We start from the raw sequence: 19,524 nt of genomic DNA, 5'->3' as shown, positions 1-19,524 counted from the left end.
CCACACCCAGATCACAATCAGTTCCCCTGTCCCCGGCTCCCATGGTTCTTCACACATCTCCTATCTGTCACTGTTTTCCATTTTCTTGGTTACCCATCTCCCTTCCCTGTTAGGCCTTGCTCCCCAAGAACAAGGACTGTGTTTTACAAACTGCTGAGTCCCCAGTTAACCCAGTGAATAGAACTGTAGGAGTTACTCAAAAGGTACCTCTAAAATGAGTTGTGTGTACATTGTATTTCAGCATCTCTATGCGCTGCAGTGTGCTCACCACCAAAAGTTTAGTTTCCATCCATCACCCTACAGTTGACCCCTTTTATCCATTTCACCCTCTCCACCTTCCCCTCTGATAACCACGACTCTATTCTCTGTATCTATGTGTGTATAATGTTGTACACATGAAACTTATATAATGTTATAAACCAATGTTACCCCCATCAATTTTTTTAAAAAACAAATTTCAGTTAGGTTGCACATAGTAGGTGCTCAATAAATAACTGTTGAATGAGTGAGTAAAAGAAGAGATGTGACAGGCACTTTAAATGTAGACTCCATGAGTCTCCATGATGGCCTAAATTGTAAGAGAAAAGGAAGATGGGGCAATTCAAGATGTTTCAAAACAAATAGCACCATCAACACAGCAATCCTTGTACAACATAGGAGGCTGTACCCCCACTGAGCGCTCAGAAGTGTGCCCAGTGAATTGGGATTAGGATGTTTATTGCAGCATTGTTTATAAGAACAGAAACATGGGAAACAGCCAAAATGTCCTTCCGCAGCGGAATGCATAAATAAATTGCGGTGTAGCTATACAAGGAATGAATAAAGTGTTACAATGAATAAACTAGATACTGAAACCGTAACATGATTAACTCTTTTTTTTTTTTAAGAAATTCACGTTCTTTTATTTATTTATTTATTTATTTATGACTGTGTTGGGTCTTCGTTTCTCTGCGAGGGCTTTCTCTAATTGTGGCAAGTGGGGACCACTCTTCATCGCGGTACGCGGGCCTCACACCATCGCGGCCTCTCTTGTTGCGGAGCACAGGCTCCAGACACGCAGGCTCAGTATTTGTGGCTCACGGGCCCAGTTGCTCCGTGGCATGTGGGATCTTCCCAGACCAGGGCTCGAACCCGTGTCCCCTGCATTGGCAGGCAGATTCTCAACCACTGCGCCACCAGGGAAGCCCCATGATTAACTCTTAAAAGCCATAACATTGGGTGAAAAGGTAAGTTAGAGTAGAAAATATGCACTGTGAAACATACTGAAAACACCGTATATTGTTTATTAATATATGCATAGAGAATACAAATTAAAAAAACATGCAGGGAAATGAAACCCAGTGACTCCAGGATACTGGTTACCCTTGGGAAAGGGAGGGAGGGCTACAGTGAGATGGAGGAGCTTCTCATTTACCTGTGACATTTTATTATAAACAGCAAATGTGGCAGTATATTAACATTTATTAAATCGGGATTGTAGGTATTTGTCATATTAGTTTCTATACTTTTCTGTTAGTTTGAAATAGTTCATGCTTCTAAAAATTAAATTAAAATCACACAAAGGAGAAAGTTGGGTAACTGGGAGAAGGACCCTACATTTCTGCCTTTAGTCTTCTGTTCTGGACCACCCCCCCCCCCCACCTCTTTTCAACCAGCCTGGCAAACTATATGGAGTCACATCTGCCACTTAGGACTTGCTAAGTCTTAGCACCGTTTAAAAGCATCAATTCTCAGCTCAGTCTCCAGAGACTGATAGATCTACCATTGATGCCTCTAGAGGCTTCAAAATGTGCATAAGTATCTTTCGTCATTGTTCATAGTTTCTGCATTCCTCATTTTTTCTATATATTGGAGCATCTAGCTCTAATTCTAAATCTAATTAGCATTAGTTTCTGCAATAAGATTTAGTGAAATTCTCTTTCATATGTGTGACTGGAATCTATTTTCTTGAATCCATCACTACATTCTCTTGTTTTGTAACGCTGTCAATTTTTCTTTCCTTTCTCCCCCAAAGAAGCAATCAAATAATACCCTTGTGGTGAATTTTGCTATTTCTAAAATTCCTCCCGTGTTTGGAGAACACTTTCAGTGGTGTGCTGGACCTAACTCCCCCTAGCTCAGGAGGGCCAGTTGTGCTCAGTCCTTCCCAACTGCTTGTTTGATGATATCACATCAGTAGCTTGAAATCGGCCACAATGAGAGTATTTACACCATGGCAATCAGCAGTCACTACAAATCAAGGTTTGGGGTGTTTTTCCCCTGAAGAGCTAGCTGGTGGTTAAACATTTACCAGCCTACCACTAGGGGGCGTGGCAGTTTTCTGAGTTTGCAGGGCAAGTAGCATTTTCCTCCCTTTACCCAGGTATAAACCAAAAGTCAGAAAAGGAGAAGGGCTTGGCCTGAGTCACAGAACTCCCCAGAGGCATTGCTGGGGCTCTGGTCTATGTTGTATAGCTGAAGAAGCACCAACTTTGGAGTCAGGCAGATCGGAGTTTGGATCTCGTAGAGCTGCTGTTGTACTGTGAACCGTTCAAGTGTCTGACCCACCCGCCCCCCTCAGTTTCCCCACCTGCAAAATAAGGATGACAATATTTACCTTATCGATGTGCAAAAAACCTAACAAAGCACAAGGGAGATATGCAATAAATATGATTTGCCCTTCTGGCTTAAAAGTTCAGATCTCTGTGTATTATCCCATTCTTCCCATAACCATATATATTCTATTTCAACTCTCTCTACCTGAACAAACACCTTTCACTAAATAGTGAATATACTTTTGGGCTTCCCTGGTGGCGCAGTGGTTAAGAATCCGCCTGCCAATGCAGGGGACACGGGTTCGAGCCCTGGTCCAGGAAGATCCCACATGCCGCAGAGCAACTAAGCCCATGCGCCACAACTACTAAACCTGCGCTCTAGAGCCCGTACTCTGCAAAAAGAGAAGCCACCACAATGAGGAGCCCACTCGCCGCAACTAGAGAAAGCCCACTCGCAGTAACGAAGACCCACTGCAGCTAAAAATAAATAAATAAATAAATTTATTTTTTAAAAAATAGTGAATATACTTTTTCTCCAAGTATGTGCCACTGGAATAAGTAGAAAAAATTCTCAGTGTTGACATTTATGTGTGATTTGGGGAATCAGTTTCTTTCCGACAGTCTTCGAAAATGTACTAGGTATCAACTAAGATCATTTTTCAGCTGCCTGGAGTTTTCTCCACTGACTGTTCTGCTGAGCCAAGCTTCCTGAGGAGGATTGATTTGGGAGGCCATCGGGGCCACAATTCCATCCACCAAAGTAACTGCAGTGGCCTGCAGGGACATTCTGTTGGCTGTTCGTGTTCTGTGCTCTGTACTGTCTCTGCATGTTCTCACCGACCTGGTGATAGGCATTTGCTCCTAAGCCATTCAGCTAAGCCAAAATGTATTTTTCTTTTTAGACTTTTACTAATGTATTTTTACCTAAATAATACATTTAGTTGTTTTTAACATTTTAAAAAATACAAAGGTATATACAGTGGCAATTTCCCTTCCTAGACAGTCCGCCCTTCATTCAGGTCCCTCCCCATGAAAACTAACCCCACAAAAAAGAAGATGGAAAGGAGGAGGAAGCAGCCTCTGACTATTAGTTTCTTATGAACCCAAAGGCTGTTGGAGCCGCATCTTGAACACCCAGCATCAGCACAGCCTTCACCATAGTTTCCATCTGTGTTGATTCTGTTGGACCAAAAAAGTCTGTTGAAACCAGGACTACTGCAACGAGCTCATATGGCTAATCAGTAGGTATAAAGCAAATTGGCAAAGACATACCCAGGATAAAGTCAGAGAGGATCTGCTTTGTTTCTGTAAAGATAAATGGCATATGTTGTATAAACACCATCCATCAGCTAACCCTAGGTAGGTTGTCATATACCTGGAGAAAAACATCGGAGAGAATCTATGCTTACAGGTGATGTACTATGTGTCAGGTGCAGTGCTAGGCTTTTTTTTTTTTTTTTTTTTTTTTTTTGGTGGTAAAATAAACATAACATAAAAATGCCATTTTAACCATCTTTCAGTGTGCAGTTCAGTGGCATTTGGTGCATTCACGTTGTGGTGCAGCCATCACCACCATCCGTCTCCAGGGCGTGCTGGGCTCCTTTGCCCATCTCACTTAGTCCTAGGGACAGCTTCTGAGGTCTGTGTTAATGTTCTCCACGCAATGAGGATATTTCAGAGAGATTGTTTACGTCTCATCCTGAGTACCTGGCAGAGCCTGGGGTGAATCCAGGCGTGTTCATCTCCAGAACACGTGGACACGCGTGCCTGGCTGTCTCTCTTACTGTCGTGTTTTTCCTCTCTTCCGTCCTGTACTGTTGTCTAGGGGTGATCCTGCTGCTTCTGGACAAGCTGCGGAAGATGAAGTGGGAGCAGATGTGGAGGCTGACCGCAGAGAGGGAGTTGATGGGCATGCTCTCCACATCCTTAGCTGATCAGGTGAGTAGCCAGCTTAGAAGGTACGGTTATTCCTGAGCTCCCTGGCGCTGTTTCTCAAAATTGGCAAGTGGCTGAGTCTGCATTGTTTTTCCAGATCTGTATGACTGCTTACTTGGATAGATCTGCCTTGTACTTGCCAGCCTCAGACAACAGCACTCCCCTTAGTTCATTCCCCTTGTTCGTTCATGTGCGTGTTCAGCAGACTTGCCCTGCACACAGTGCGTGCCAGGGAATATGTTCAGAAATAGGATTGCAGAGATACATGAAGGGCACAGTCCTTGGCCTCAGAGAGCTCATAGTTTATTGAAGAAGAGTCATAAGTAAATGATAAGTTGGTGTGTTAGGAGGTCACCGTCTTCATCTTGGTGTAGAATATCCAGTGCCTGCCCCCTGAGATTCCAGAAGACCAAGGCATATTTCCCAGACAAGATTCCATTTTCCTTTCTGGCAAATAGAATCTAACTTTTGAAGCAAAGCCTTTTGCTTAGATCCTATACTATGACCCCATCCTCAAGGGAAATGCGTTTAAATAGAAGGGACAAACCTCCTTGGCTGGTGAAACCAGCTTTTAATCCAGGCAATCTGAAGAAGCCCATGAACTCCACCAAACTATTAACATAAATTCATTAAAACCCCATTTCTCATTTTGGCTAAGAAATGCAGAGGCCTGAGCCTTTGACGTTGAATCTACCAGGGTCACACATCTAGATTATGAGTTTCCCATGGTATAAATGGCCATCTTGAAATGTAAAGATGATTTCTCTGAGTTCTGTGCATTTTATCCTTTCCTGTTTAACCAAAAAGCAAGCTCACTCTCCCTGTTTTTGTTCAACATTCAGTTGTCTGATTTGTTGAATTTTTGCAAAGTTTTCTAATGTGGACGAAACAAGAAACTCTGTGGTGTTAGTTTACTGTTTTTTTTTAGCATTGTTATTATTCTGTATTTCCCAAGCAGCCAGAAACTAATTTCCTTTTTCAAACGTGAGATATGGTATAATGAATGAGTTAAAAATTACCCAGGTAGCTGTTTTAAACCTGAGGGGAAAATTGTCCTCCATCATCATATTTCAAGTCAGGTCATAATGACTTGAGTGTGTCCCCAAAAGCTAGCAACTGCCTGTCCATGTCCAATGAGGATAGTTTATTCAGCCATCTCCTGCGAATTCACCTCCCGAAACCACCTGTCAGCAGCTAGTTAATATGTGTGGCCTGCCTGGTGCAAGAGCTTGGAGAAGAGCTGGAAAGAAGTAAAGCCTCCCTAGAAAAGTCAGAGTTGGATTTGGAAGTGGGGAGCACGGGCACAGGCACCCTGGCCCGCAGGAATCCCAGGTGCATCCATCACCGAGTCTGCCCCGCGCCCCAGGGATGCTGCTGAAGCAGGATCTGTAATTTGTCTCAGCCCCTCAATGAGCAGAGCAACCTGTCATCACGCAGTTTCCTCTCCAGGAGGCTCAGGATGGATGACACAGGGTTCCTCGGTGAGGTGAGAAGAGGGGCGGAAAAGTGACTTCATTTATTACATGCTGGCTCGGGTGGAAAAGACGCTCCGTGTCTGCCCCCTTTGCTGGATGGTGCTCACTGAGACCAGCAGGACCCGTGAGCTTCAAGTCAGTGTGGGGCATTCCCCCCTCTCTATCCAAACGTGACTGCTTGGTTTCTAGAGATAAAAGGCAAGGGAAATGCCCTGCAGTGCAAGTGAGCCTGTGCTCCGAGCAGGGGGCTCAAGAGAGATTGCACGGGAGATGCGGTGCCTCAAGAGCCAGCATCACAAGCTCAGCCCATCTGACTGTATCTCTGGCTTTTATCCCCTAGGATATTTTCAACGCTGTCATCAAACAAAACCCCTTCCTCGTGTATCAGCTCCCCTGCTTCTGGAACGTGCAGCTGTCAGACCACACCCGCTCTGAGCAGTGCTACAGAGACGTGTCTGATCTAAAGGTAGGGTAAGGAAGGCCCTGGTGGGCGGTGGCAGAGGGAAGCTGGATGGGGCAGCGCCCTTCAGGGGGATGATTGGCTCGGAGCTTTGTGTGCAGTGTGGTGAGAGAGAGAGAGAAGGGTGCAGAAGAGCAAAAAGAATGGGCTTTTATTCTTTGTTTTGTTCCCCCCCACCCCGCCCTGTTTTGGCTTTCTGGAAAGCGTCAGGCCTCCCAGCACAAGAACCAGCTTGTGTGGTTATTCTTCCTGCTACCTGCTGCCGGCTGTTTTGGCTCATGTTGGCTCCCCAAATCCAGTCATTTAATTCAAATGAAAACATTTATTGAGGGCCTACTTTGTGCCAGGTGCTGTAGATATGGATATGAATAACTTATTTTTTACTTTCAAATCATTCTTGGCAGAGAGGAGCAGAGAAACATGTAAGGAAATAAATGTAAAGAAATATGACAGATGCTGTGATAGTTGTGGATGAGGTGAGATGCCAGCAGGGTGAAGGGACAGTGAGAGAAAAGCCTTTATCATTGGTCTCTAAGTACCAAACACAGTGGTAAGGCCTGACAGGAGATAGACAAAGAAGAAGGGGGGTATGTATCAATTACCTACTGCCACAGATAGTGCTGCGTAACAAACTATTCTAATAGGGGCTTAAATCATCAACCGTGTATTTAGTTGATGAGTCCACAGGTTGACTGGATGGTTGTCTGATATTCACTGGCTTAGCCAAATGTCTATGGTCAGCTTCAGATGGGGTGGCTGGTGGCTAGGGCAACTTGGTTCTCCTCCAGTGTCTCCCATGTCCTGTCAGCAGGCCAGTCTAGCTCGTTCTCATGGCAAAGCAGAGGTGGAAAAGGAAGCCCTAGGGCACACAAGGAAACCCGAGTCCTTCTTGCTGACATCCTGTGTGCCAAAGTAACTGTGTGGCTGAGCCCAGAGCTAAGGGGTGTGTCAGAATTCCCTACCTATAGTCGTGAAGGGTTGAAAGAGTGAATAACTGACCTCAGCTATTAAATGACAGATTAATGATTTGAACCCAGGCCTGTCTGACACCAAGTGTGTTTGCCCTCTGGCTGTAACAGAAGAACTAGATACATGCATCCATAGAGACTTTGTTTCATTTAAAATTTATACCCATTGCCCAGGTGACAATGTGGTGACAATAATTGCAAGTTATAAAAAGGAAAAAGGGACCCAAACCTTGCTTTTCTAACAAGTCAGGCTTCTCTTATTGGTTTCTGGTCCATATCCACATTATGTACATATTATATCTTATTTATAGTCACAATTTACATGGAATTTTGTATTCTTCCATTGCTTAGCCATTCTGGTTACCTTAGTTGTTTTCAAACTTTCACAAATATAAATATTGAACAGCTCAAAGTTCACACCTTCTCAGGAGTGAAATCACAGAGTCAAAAACAAAGAACTGTTTTTTAACGCACTTGAAATTCATTGCAAAATATTTAAAACAGAAGTACCTGCATTATTCATTCTTTAAATCAGCATTTATGAAATTCCTTCAATATGTCATATATTTGTTAGACATAAGGAGAACAGATGAAATGCACAGGAATATTTCCAAGAATATCATGAATTAAAAGTTCAAAGGGGAGGAAAATAAAACCAACCCTATAAAGAACACCTAAAAATGCTGCATAAAAATTTTTTTAATGTTTTGAAAGCATAGCTGATCAGTTCATAAATTAAATGAAGTAAGCAGAGGCCAAAAAACAGTGATAAAGTGTGACTCCAGAATGATAAGCAAAAAGCAGCTGCATCTGACATTTGCTGGGTATTTGCTTATCCTTGGTGTCTGGGAGCCTGGTATAAATGTAGGTAGCTGTATAATTATTGTTCAAACAAGGGAATGCTACCATGGGTTGCACTGGGATAATAGGCCTAAATCAAAATCAGGCAACCCATATGTATAGCCATTCTGTTGAAATGCTATGTGTGGGAACTTGGGCCCCAACACGAAAAAACACAATTAGAAGACCCTGACATAAAGTCAGGATCCATGAAGAGTGATATCCTCGGTAGATTAAACAGTTTAAAAACCCATAGTATAGGAGGAAACAACAGAGATTGTTGCCTGTTTCATTCTTTGCTTTTGGTGGAATAAGAGAGAAATGTTTCCCCTGAGAATTCCTAATTTGAAGCCTGTGCTCATATTATTTGGGGGGCTAAAATTATATGTGTGGGGCAGAAATACACAGAAGAAAATGAAAAATTTCCAGACCCCTGGGAGAAACAAACAGAAATCTGATCTTGAAGAATACTCTCAAAAACAAGACTTCAGAATCCTTTAGATGGAGTTTCTAGAAAAATGAGTTCTCAGTCAGTTATCACTGAACACACAAGGAAGTAAGCTACCATGAGAGAGGGCAGAAACTGACCATAGAATTAAACCTCAAAGACTACAGGTATTAGACTCATCAGGCATGAAACATAATATAAGCATTCGTATTGTATAAAAAATTTAAAAAAGAATATTGAAAGTAGATTAGAGGAACAAGAGATTCTCAAAGATGAATAGGCCTATTCAGATCAACTAGGACTTGTAGAAGTGAAAAATATAATTATTGAAATTATAAATTAAATAAATGTGTTAAGCAGTAGATTAGACCCAGCTGAAGAGAGACTTAGTGAACATGAAGAGATATCTACGGAAATTACCCAAAACACGCACACTGAAAAAAAGAGATAGAAAAATAAAGGGAAGTTAAGATATTGGGATATGTCTAATTAGATTTTCAGAAGGAGATAAAGAGAAAATTGGAAGTGAGGCATCATTGGATGGGGTGGTGAATGGGAATTTTTCAGAACTGTTAAAAGGTATCCATAGATACAAGAAGGATTGTGGGGCTTCCCTGGTGGTGCAGTCGTTGAGAATCTGCCTGCTAATGCAGGGGACACGGGTTCGAGCCCTGGTCTGGGAATATTCCACATGCCGCGGAGCAACTAGGCCCGTGAGCCACAACTACTGAGCCTGCGCGTCTGGAGCCTGTGCTCCACAACAAGAGAGGCCACAATAGTGAGAGGCCCATGCACCGTGATGAAGAGTGGCCCCCGCTTGCCGCAACTAGAGAAAGCCCTTGCTCAGAAACGAAGACCCAACACAGCCAAAAATAAATAAATAAATAAATAAATAAATAAAAATAAAGGAATTCCTTAAAAAAAAAAAATGCAAAAAAAAGGAAAAGAAAAGTAAATAAGAGCATAGAAAAAGTAGGGGGAAATAGAAAACAAGAAATCAAAATGATGTAAATAAGTCCAGATATATCAATAATCAAATAAACAAATTTTGCCAGGGAGAAGATAGGTTGTCAGATTGACTAGGAAACAATATCCAACATATGCTATTTACAAGAGACATGCCTGATACAAAACTACCCAGAAAGGTTGACAGTAAAATTATGGGAAAAGAATATCAGGCATATATCATCCCAAATAAAACTGGGTGACTATCTTGATATCAGACAAAGCATTGGTAGGTACAGAGATGGTCACAACTTAAAAACAAAAAGTTCACCAAGAAGAAGATATAAATGCAGATTCATTTACTCAATCTCTTAATGTTTTTGAGCCCAGTGATTCTTCTGAGTTCTAGGAATACAACGAAGGTTAAAGCAAACAAAAGCCTCTCACATGTGGAACTTTCTATCTAGGAGATAAAGCAGAGTTATAGGAGATAACAAGAGAATACTGTGAACAAAATTATGTCAATAAATTTGAAAACTGTGAAAGGAACATATTCCTAGAAATGTATAATTTATCAAAACGGACTTAAGAAAAAAATATAAAGTCTGGATTATTTTCTAGTCATTACACTTTCTTACAAAGAAAATAGTACCCCTAGATAGATAGTGAGAAGAAGATGTTTTACCAATTTTTTTTTTAATCAAAAGGTATTTCCAGTTTTTAGTCAACTTTTCCAAGGAATAGGAAAAGAGGAACACTTTTTTTTTTTTAATTTATTTATTTTTATTTTTGGCTGTGTTGGGTCTTCGTTTCTGTGCAAGGGCTTAATCTAGTTGTGGCAAGCGGGGGCCACTGTTCATCGCGGTGCGCGGGCCTCTCACTGTCGCGGCCTCTCTTGTTGCGGAGCACAGGCTCCAGACGCGCAGGCTCAGTAGTTGTGGCTCACAGGCCCAGTTGCTCCACGGCATGTGGGATCTTCCCAGACCAGGGCTCGAACCCGTGTCCCCTGCATTGGCAGGTGGATTCTCAACCGCTGCACCACCAGGGAAGCCCGAGGAACACTTTTTAACTCATTCAGTGAGGCCAGGATATCCTTGATACCAAAACCAGACAAGGAGATTACAAGAAAGGAAAATTGCAGGCCTGTCTCATTCATGAATACTGATGTAAAAATCTTAAGCAAAATATTAGCAGACTGAATCCAGCCATGTATAAAATAGATCATACATCATGGCCAAGTTGGGTTTATTCCAGGAAATACAAGAGTGATCTAACATTGAAAAAAATCCACAAGTGTCATTTAGCATGTTAATAGATTAAAGGAGAAATACCATCTGATTATCTAAATAGATGCAGGAAAATTATTTGATAAAATTAAATATTCATTTGTGACAAAACCTCTTATGAACAGAATCTACTGAAAACCTACAGCAAACTTCTGCTGAGCATTTGCTTAGGGTTCTGCTAAATAATTAAAAGAAAACAATAGGGTGCCCACGAACACCCACACATTTATGGAAATTTGATACATGACAAGGTGGCATTGCTGGCCATTGGAGAAAGGATGTAATTTTCTGTAAATGGTGTTGAGACACCTGATTATGTACAATAATCAGGAAAAACTGAAAATGGGTCCCTGTCTCACACCATATACAAAACTTACTCCGATGGATTAGAGACTTCAAAGGGAAAGGCCAAATTAAATGTTGATTTTTTAAAAATTAGGAACTTAGCCTATGACCTTATAATAGGGAAAACACCAAAAGCGTATATCATAAATGAAAGGGTCAATGAATTCAACCACATTGAAATTAATAACTCCATCAAAGTGGCATCAAAAAGAGAAAAGAAAAAAAAAGTTTCAACATACACAACTGACAAAAGACTAGTAAACAAAGTATACAAAAATTTTTAATTTTTAAGAGAAATGTGTAAAATATAAATTCATTTCACAGAATTGCAAAGAAAATGGCCAATAAACACTTGAAAAGATGTACAACCTCTTTGTTAATCAGGGAAGTGAAAATTAAGACCACAAATAATTGAAAAAGTGGTACTAATAAAGTCTCATTTATCAGTAGGAACTCTCCTGTACCGTCGATGGGAGTGTAAATGTATACAACCAAGTTGGGAAAACACTTTGGCACCATACTGTAAACTTGAAGTAATACCTATTTTACAATCTACGGCTTGGATGTAATTGGTCAAAAATTGAGACTTGGTCGACTTCCTGCAGAAAGCACTCTGCCAGCTACCAGTGGGCAAATGGTGACAGATTGAAGTCAGGCCATGTGTCCTCATAATAAATGGCATTGTTTGACTAGGCAGCAGCACAGTAGAGTTAAAAGCTCAAGTCTTATTTTCATATCAAAAAGAAAAACAATAAAATTCCACAAAAATCAGTGCAACTAAAAGCCTTGGCAGGCCTTATTGAAAAAGGAAGGAAATTCTGTCAGCCTACAACGAGGATGACCTTTGAAGACATGCTAAGTGAAATACTCCAAACACAAAAGGACAAATATTGTATGACTCCACTTATATGAGATAACTAAAATACTCAAATTCGTAGACACAGGAAGTAGAATAAAGGTTACTAGGGGCTGGGGTGAGGGGAGAATATGGAGTTAATGGGTACAGAGTTTGAGTATGGGATGATGAAAAAGTTCTGGAGATGGATAGCGGTGATGGTTGTACAACAATGTGAATGTACTTAAGGGCACTGAACTATACACTTAAAAATGGTTAAAATGGTAAATTGTATATATATTTTACCACAATAAAAAAAAATCTGGGGCTTCCCTGGTGGCGCAGTGGTTAAGAATCCGCCTGCCAGTGCAGGGGACACGAGTTTGAACCCTGGTCCAGGTAGATCCCACATGCCGCGGAGCAGCTAAGCCCATGCACCACAACTACTGAGCTTGCGCTCTAGAGCCCGTGAGCCACAACTACTGAAGCCCGCGTCCCTAGAGCCCGTACTTCTCAACAAGAGAAGCCACCGCAATGAGAAGCCTGCGCACTGCAACGAAGAGTAACCCCCGCTCTCCGCAACCAGAGAAAGCCCGCACACAGCAACGAAGACCCAACACAGCCAAAAATAAATAAAAATAAAATAAATTTTTTAAAAAAAATCTGGAGGTGGAGGGACCTTGGCAAGTGTCCTATGAAACTGATTGTTTTTAGGAGGATTAGTATGAGTTTCATTAAAGAAACCAGTCATAAGCCAGTATATTTGGCATGATTTCTGAGCACCTCTAAATTGGCAGCCACAAAAAGGAAAAGAAAAAGCTTCATAAATTAGAGGAGACTCTTCATTTGCAAACTTTCAACTTCTGTGTTTTATAGATGCCAACAAAGCTTGGTCTCCAAGTGTATGTCCCATCTACCCATCACATACATACCAATGTGTTCATGCTGCCGTATTTATTGAGTGATTACTATATGCCAGGTACTGTTACAGGTCCTAGTGATGCCGCAGGAAACTAAACAGACAAAGCCATTGGTCACGTAGAGCTTACGTGCTGGCGTAGCAGATGGCTGTGCCTCTTTGGCGTTGCTTAGTGTTGCTTAATTATTGTCACTTTGAACCTATCAAATGAAATAATTTGTGAACCCCCTTTGGCAGCCTCTTCTATGTGTGAATAGAGGAGTTTCCATTAAATGACAAAACCATGAAGATAGATTTAAACCAAGTTTAATCCATATCTTTTTTTTTTCACACACACACGCTGTATTTTATTTTTACAAGAGATAGACTGACACCAAGCATTGTACATGGATGACCACAACAAAAGCAACAATGATTGCAATTTCCAAACATGAAACACACTCATACTATGTCATAATATTGACATTCAGTCCAGTAATCCTCCACTGTAACAGCTCCTTTACTTTGCAGTGAAAATTGATTTGTATATTCTTTGCCTCTGAGTCCTTGTGGGATTTTTTTTTTTAATTCAAACAGAAAGTCACAAAAATTATACTCATCCTCATCAGTTCACTCAGTCCCATGTAATTAATTTTTTTTAATCTTCATCTTTTGTTAGCACTTTTATGAGTTCATCAGTTTTTCATTAGAGTTCTGAAAATGCTTATTTATTCAGTTCAGCAGTACAGTCAATTACCAAAAACCTGTACTTGTCAGAGTCTTTTCCATGAATTTCTTGAAGATGAAACCCTTTTATAGGAACATATTTGCAAAAGCATCAGAGTACACCCAGAACTGTCTGTAAATGACAAAAGACTTAAAAATGACCATGGTTAAAGATTTGATGAAAGTTCATAATAATGCAGTTGACAAGAAAATTAGTTATTTCTGATATACATTTTAAAGTAATAACTAAGATTATGACTTATAACATTATACCAGAACATATAAGATTTTTAGAAATTTCATGTAATGTCTGAAACATTTATATTAACATATTTCCATACAAATAACCCAATGAAAGTTTAGTATTAGTTGTTTTGTTTGTTTTTTTATACTGCAGGTTCTTATTAGTCATCACTTTTATACACATCAGTGTATACATGTCAATTCCAATCGTCCAATTCAGCACACCACCATCCCCACCCCACTGCAGTTTTCCCCCCTTGGTGTCCATATGTCTGTTCTCTACATCTGTGTCTCAACTTCTGCCCTGCAAACCAGCTCATCTGTACCATTTTTCTAGGTTCCACATACATGTGTTAATATACGATATTTGTTTTTCTCTTTCTGACTTACTTCACTCTGTATGACAGTCTCTAGATCCCTCCACGTCTCAACAAATGACTCAATTTCGTTCCTTTTTATGGCTGAGTAATATTCCATTGTATATATGTACCACAACTTCTTTATCCATTCGTCTGTTGATGGGCATTTAGGTTGCTTCCATGACCTGGCTATTGTAAATAGTGCTGCAATGAACATTCGGGTGCATGTGTCTTTTTGAATTACGGTTTTCTCTGGGTATATGCCCAGTAGTGGGATTGCTGGGTCATATGGTAATTCTATTTTTAGTCTTTTAAGGAACCTCCATACTGTTCTCCATAGTGGCTGTATCAATTTACATTCCCACCAACAGTGCAAGAGGGTTCCCTTTTCTCCACACCCTCTCCAGCATTTGTTGTTTGTAGATTTTCTGATGATGCCCATTCTAACTGGTGTGAGGTGATACCTCATTGTAGTTTTGATTTGCATTTCTCTAATAATTAGTGATGTTGAGCATCTTTTCATGTGCTTCGTGGCCATCTGTATGTCTTCTTTGGAGAAATGTCTATTTAGGTCTTCTGCCCATTTTTGGATTGGGGTGTTTGTTTCTTTAATATTGAGCTGAATGAGCTGTTTATATATTTTGGAGATTAATCCTTTGTCCGTTGATTCGTTTGCAAATATTTTCTCCCATTCTGAGGGTTGTCTTTCCGTCTTGTTTATGGTTTCCTTTGCTGTGCAAAAGCTTTGAAGTTTCATTAGGTCCCATTTCTTTATTTTTGTTTTTATTTCCATTACTCTAGGAGGTGGATCAAAAAAGATCTTGCTGTGATTTATGTCAAAGAGTGTTCTTCCTATGTTTTCCTCTAAGAGTTTTATAGTGTCCAGTCTTACATTTAGGTCTCTAATCCATTTTGAGTTTATTTTTGTGTATGCTGTTAGGGAGTATTCTAATTTCATTCTTTTACATGTAGCTGTCCAGTTTTCCCAGCACCACTTATTGAAGAGACTGTCTTTTCTCCATTGTATATCTTTGCCTCCTTTGTCATAGATTAGTTGACCATAGGTGTGTGGGTTTATCTCTGGGCTTTCTATCTTGTTCCATTGATCTATGTTTCTGTTTTTGTGCCAGTACCATATTGTCTTGATTACTGTAGCTTTGGAGTATAGTTTGAAGTCAGGGAGTCTGATTCCTCCAGTTCTGTTTATTTCCCTCAAGACTGTTTTGGCTATTCAGGGTCCTTTGTGTCTCCATACAAATTTTAAGATGATTTGTTCTAGTTCCGTAAAAAATGCCATTGGTAGTTTGATATGGATTGCATTGAATCTATAGATTGCTTTGGGTAGTATAGTCATTATCACAATATTGATTCTTCCAATCCAAGAACATGGTATATCTCTCCATCTGTTTGTATCATTTTAATTTCTTTCATCAGTGTCTTATAGTTTTCTGCATACAGGTCTTTTGTCTCCCTAGGTAGGTTTATTCCTAGGTATTTTATTCTTTTTGTTGCAATGGTAAATGGGAGTGTCTCCATAATTTCTCTTTCAGATTTTTCATCATTATTGTATAGGAATGCAAGAGATTTCTGTGCATTAATTTTGTATCCTGCAACTTTACCAAATTCATTGGTTAGCTCTAGTAGTTTTCTGGTGGCATTTTTAGGATTCTCTATGTATAGTATCATGTCATCCGCAAACAGTGACAGTTTTACTTCTTCTTTTCCAATTTGTATTCCTTTTATTTCTTTTTCTTCTCTGATTGCCGTGGCTAGGACTTCCAGAACTATGTTGAATAATAGTGGTGAGAGTGGACATCCTTGTCTCGTTCCTGATCTTAGAGGAAATGCTTTCAGTTTTTCACCATTGAGAATGATGTTTGCTGTGGGTTTGTCATATATGGCCTTTATTATGTTGAGGTAGGTTCCCTCTATGCCCACTTTCTGGAGGGTTTTTATCATAAATGGGTGTTGAATTTTGTCAAAAGCTTTGTCTGCATCTATTGAGATGATCATATGGCTTTTATTCTTCAATTTGTTAATATGGTGTATCACACTGATTGATTTGCGTATATTGAAGAATCCTTGCATCCCTGGGATAAATCCCACTTAATCGTGGTGTATGATCCTTTTAATGTGTTGTTGGATTCTGTTTGCTAGTATTTTGTTGAGGATTTTTGCATCTATATTCATCAGTGATATTGGTCTGTAATTTTCTTTTTTTGTAGTATCTTTGTCTGGTTTTGGTATCAGGGTGATGGTGGCCTCATAGAATGAGTTTGGGAGTGTTCCTTCCTCTGCAATTTTTTGGAAGAGTTTGAGAAGGATAGGTGTTAGCTCTTCTCTAAATGTTTGATAGAATTCACCTGTGAAGCCATCTGGTCCTGGACTTTTGTTTGTTGGAAGATTTTTAATCACAGTTTCAATTTCATTACTTGTGATTGGTCTGTTCATATTTTCTGCTTTTTCCTGGTTCAGTCTTGGAAGGTTATACCTTTCTAAGAATTTGTCCATTTCTTCCAGGTTGTCCATTTTATTGGCATAAAGTTGCTTGTAGTAGTCTCTTAGGAGGCGTTGTATTTCTGCGGTGTCTGTTGTAACTTCTCCTTTTTCATTTCTGATTTTATTGATTTGAGTCCTCTCCCTCTTTTTCTTGATGAGTCTGGCTAATGGCTTATCAATTTTGTTTGTCTTCTCAAAGAACCAGCTTTTCGTTTTATTGGTCTTTGCTATTGTTTTCTTTGTTTCTATTTCATTTATTTCTGCTCTGATCTTTATGATTTCTTTCCTTCTGCTAACTTTGGGTTTTGTTTGTTCTTCTTTCTCTAGTTCCTTTAGGTGTAAGGTTAGATTGTTTACTTGAGATTTTTCTTGTTTCTTGAGGTAGGCTTGTATAGCTATAAACTTCCCTCTTAGAACTGCTTTTGCTGCATCCCATAGGTTTTGGGTCGTTGTGTTTTCATTGTCATTTGTCTCTAGGTATTTTTTGATGTCCTCTTTGATTTCTTCAGTGATCTCTTGGTTATTTAGTAACGTATTGTTTAGCCTCCATGTGTTTGTGTTTTTTTCCCTGTAATTCATTTCTAATCTCATAGCGTTGTGGTCAGAAAAGATGCTTCATATGATTTCAATTTTCTTAAAATTACTGAGGCTTGATTTGTGACCCAAGATGTGATCTATCCTGGAGAATGTTCCGTGCGCACTTGAGAAGAACATGTAATCTGCTGTTTTTGGATGGAATGTCCTATAAATATCAATTAAATCTATCTGGTCTATTGTGTCATTTAAAGCTTCTGTTTCCATATTTATTTTCATTTTGGATGATCTGTCCATTGGTGTAAGTGAGGTGTTAAAGTCCCCCACTATTATTGTGTTACTGTCAATTTCCTCTTTTATAGCTGTTAGCAGTTGCCTTATGTATTGAGGTGCTCCTATGTTGGCTGCATATATATTTATAATTGTTATATCTTCTTCTTGGATTGATCCCTTGATCATTATGTAGTGTCCTTCCTTGTCTCTTGTAACATTCTTTATTTTAAAGTCTATTTTATCTGATATGAGTATAGCTACTCCAGCTTTCTCTTGATTTCCATTTGCATGGAATATCTTTTTCCATCCCCTCACTTTCAGTCTGTATGTGTCCCTAGGTCTAAAGTGGGTCTCTTGTAGACAGCATATATATGGGTCTTGTTTTTGTATCCCTTCAGCAAGCCTGTGTCTTTTGGTTGGAGCATTTAATCCATTCACGTTTAAGGTAATTATCTATATGTATGTTCCTATGACCATTTTCTTAATTGTTTTGGGTTTGTTTCCTTTTCTTCTCTTGTGTTTCCCACTTAGAGAAGTTCCTTTAGCATTTGTTGTAGAGCTGGTTTGGTGGTGCTGAATTCTCGTAGCTTTTGCTTGTCTGTAAAGCTTTTGATTTCTCCATCAAATCTAAATGAGATCCTTGCCGGGTAGAGTAATCTTGGTTGTAGGTTCTTCCCTTTCATCACTTTAAGTATATCATGCCACTCCCTTCTGGCTTGTAGAGTTTCTGCTGAGAAATCAGCTGTTAACCTTATGGGAGTTCCCTTGTATGTTATTTGTCGTTTTTCCCTTGCTGCTTTCAATAATTTTTCTTTGTCTTTAATTTTTGCCAATTTGATTACTATGTGTCTCGGCATGTTTCTCCTTGGGTTTATCCTGTATGGGACTCTCTGTGCTTCCTGGACTTGGGTGGCTATTTCCTTTCCCATGTTAGGGAAGTTTTCGATTATAATCTCTTCAAATATTTTCTCTGGTCCTTTCTCTCTCTCTTCTCCTTCTGGGACCCCTATAATGCGAATGTTGTTGCGTTTAATGTTGTCCCAGAGGTCTCTTAGGCTGTCTTCATTTCTTTTCATTCTTTTTTCTTTATTCTGTTCCACAGCAGTGAATTCCACCATTCTGTCTTCCAGGTCACTTATCCGTTCTTCTGCCTCAGTTATTCTGCTATTGATTCCTTCTAGTGTAGTTTTCATTTCAGTTATTGTATTGGTCATCTCTGTTTGTTCTTTAATTCTTCTAGGTCTTTGTTAATCATTTCTTGCATCTTCTCAATCTTTGCCTCCATTCTTATTCCGAGGTCCTGGATCATCTTCACTATCATTATTCTGAATTCTTTTTCTGGAAGGTTGCCTATCTCCACTTGATTTAGTTGTTTTTCTGGGGTTTTTTCTTGTTCCTTCATCTAGTATATAGCCGTCTGCCTTTTCATCTTGTCTGTCTTTCTGTGAATGTGGTTTTTGTTCCACAGGCTGCAGGATTGTAGTTCTTCTTGCTTCTGCTGTCTGCCCTCTGGTGGATGAGGCTATCTAAGAGGCTTGATGGGAGGGACTGGTGGTAGGTAGAGCTGACTGTTGCTCTGGTGGGTAGAGCTCAGTAAAACTTTAATCTACTTGACTGTTGATGGGTGGGGCTGGGTTCCCTCCCTGTTGGTTGTTTTGCCTGAGGCAACCCAACACTGGAGCCTACCTGGGCTCTTTGGTGGGGCTAATGGCAGACTCTGGGAGGGCTCATGCCAAGGAGTACTTCCCAGAACCTCCACTGCCAGTGTCCTTGTCTCCACGGTGAAACAGAGCCAGCCCCCGCCTCTGCAGGAGACCCTCCAACACTAGCAGGTAGGTCTGGTTCAGTCTCCCCCAGGGTCACTGCTCCTTCCCCCGGGTCCCGATGCACACACTATTCCGTGTGCGCCCTCCAAGAGTGG

At 40.2% G+C, this 19,524-nt stretch overlaps 1 protein-coding gene across 3 annotated transcripts in view; it reads left to right on the top strand.

Annotated features, from left to right (window-relative positions):
- LARGE1 (LARGE xylosyl- and glucuronyltransferase 1) overlaps nt 1-19,524 on the top strand; it is a 602,997-nt gene that overhangs the window by 510,454 nt on the left and 73,019 nt on the right. For all 3 annotated transcript variants that reach the window (XM_059936844.1, XM_059936846.1, XM_059936845.1), the window contains exons 8-9: nt 4,360-4,472; nt 6,285-6,410. In XM_059936844.1, coding sequence (XP_059792827.1) covers nt 4,360-4,472; nt 6,285-6,410 — 239 coding nt within the window. The remainder of the gene's footprint in view (nt 1-4,359; nt 4,473-6,284; nt 6,411-19,524) is intronic.

The sequence above is a fragment of the Balaenoptera ricei genome, chromosome 10, assembly GCF_028023285.1.
Source record: "Balaenoptera ricei isolate mBalRic1 chromosome 10, mBalRic1.hap2, whole genome shotgun sequence".
NCBI classification, from domain to species: domain Eukaryota; kingdom Metazoa; phylum Chordata; class Mammalia; order Artiodactyla; family Balaenopteridae; genus Balaenoptera; species Balaenoptera ricei.
Note: the sequence above shows the minus strand (reverse complement) of the source record. Positions and strands in the feature narration are given on the sequence as shown.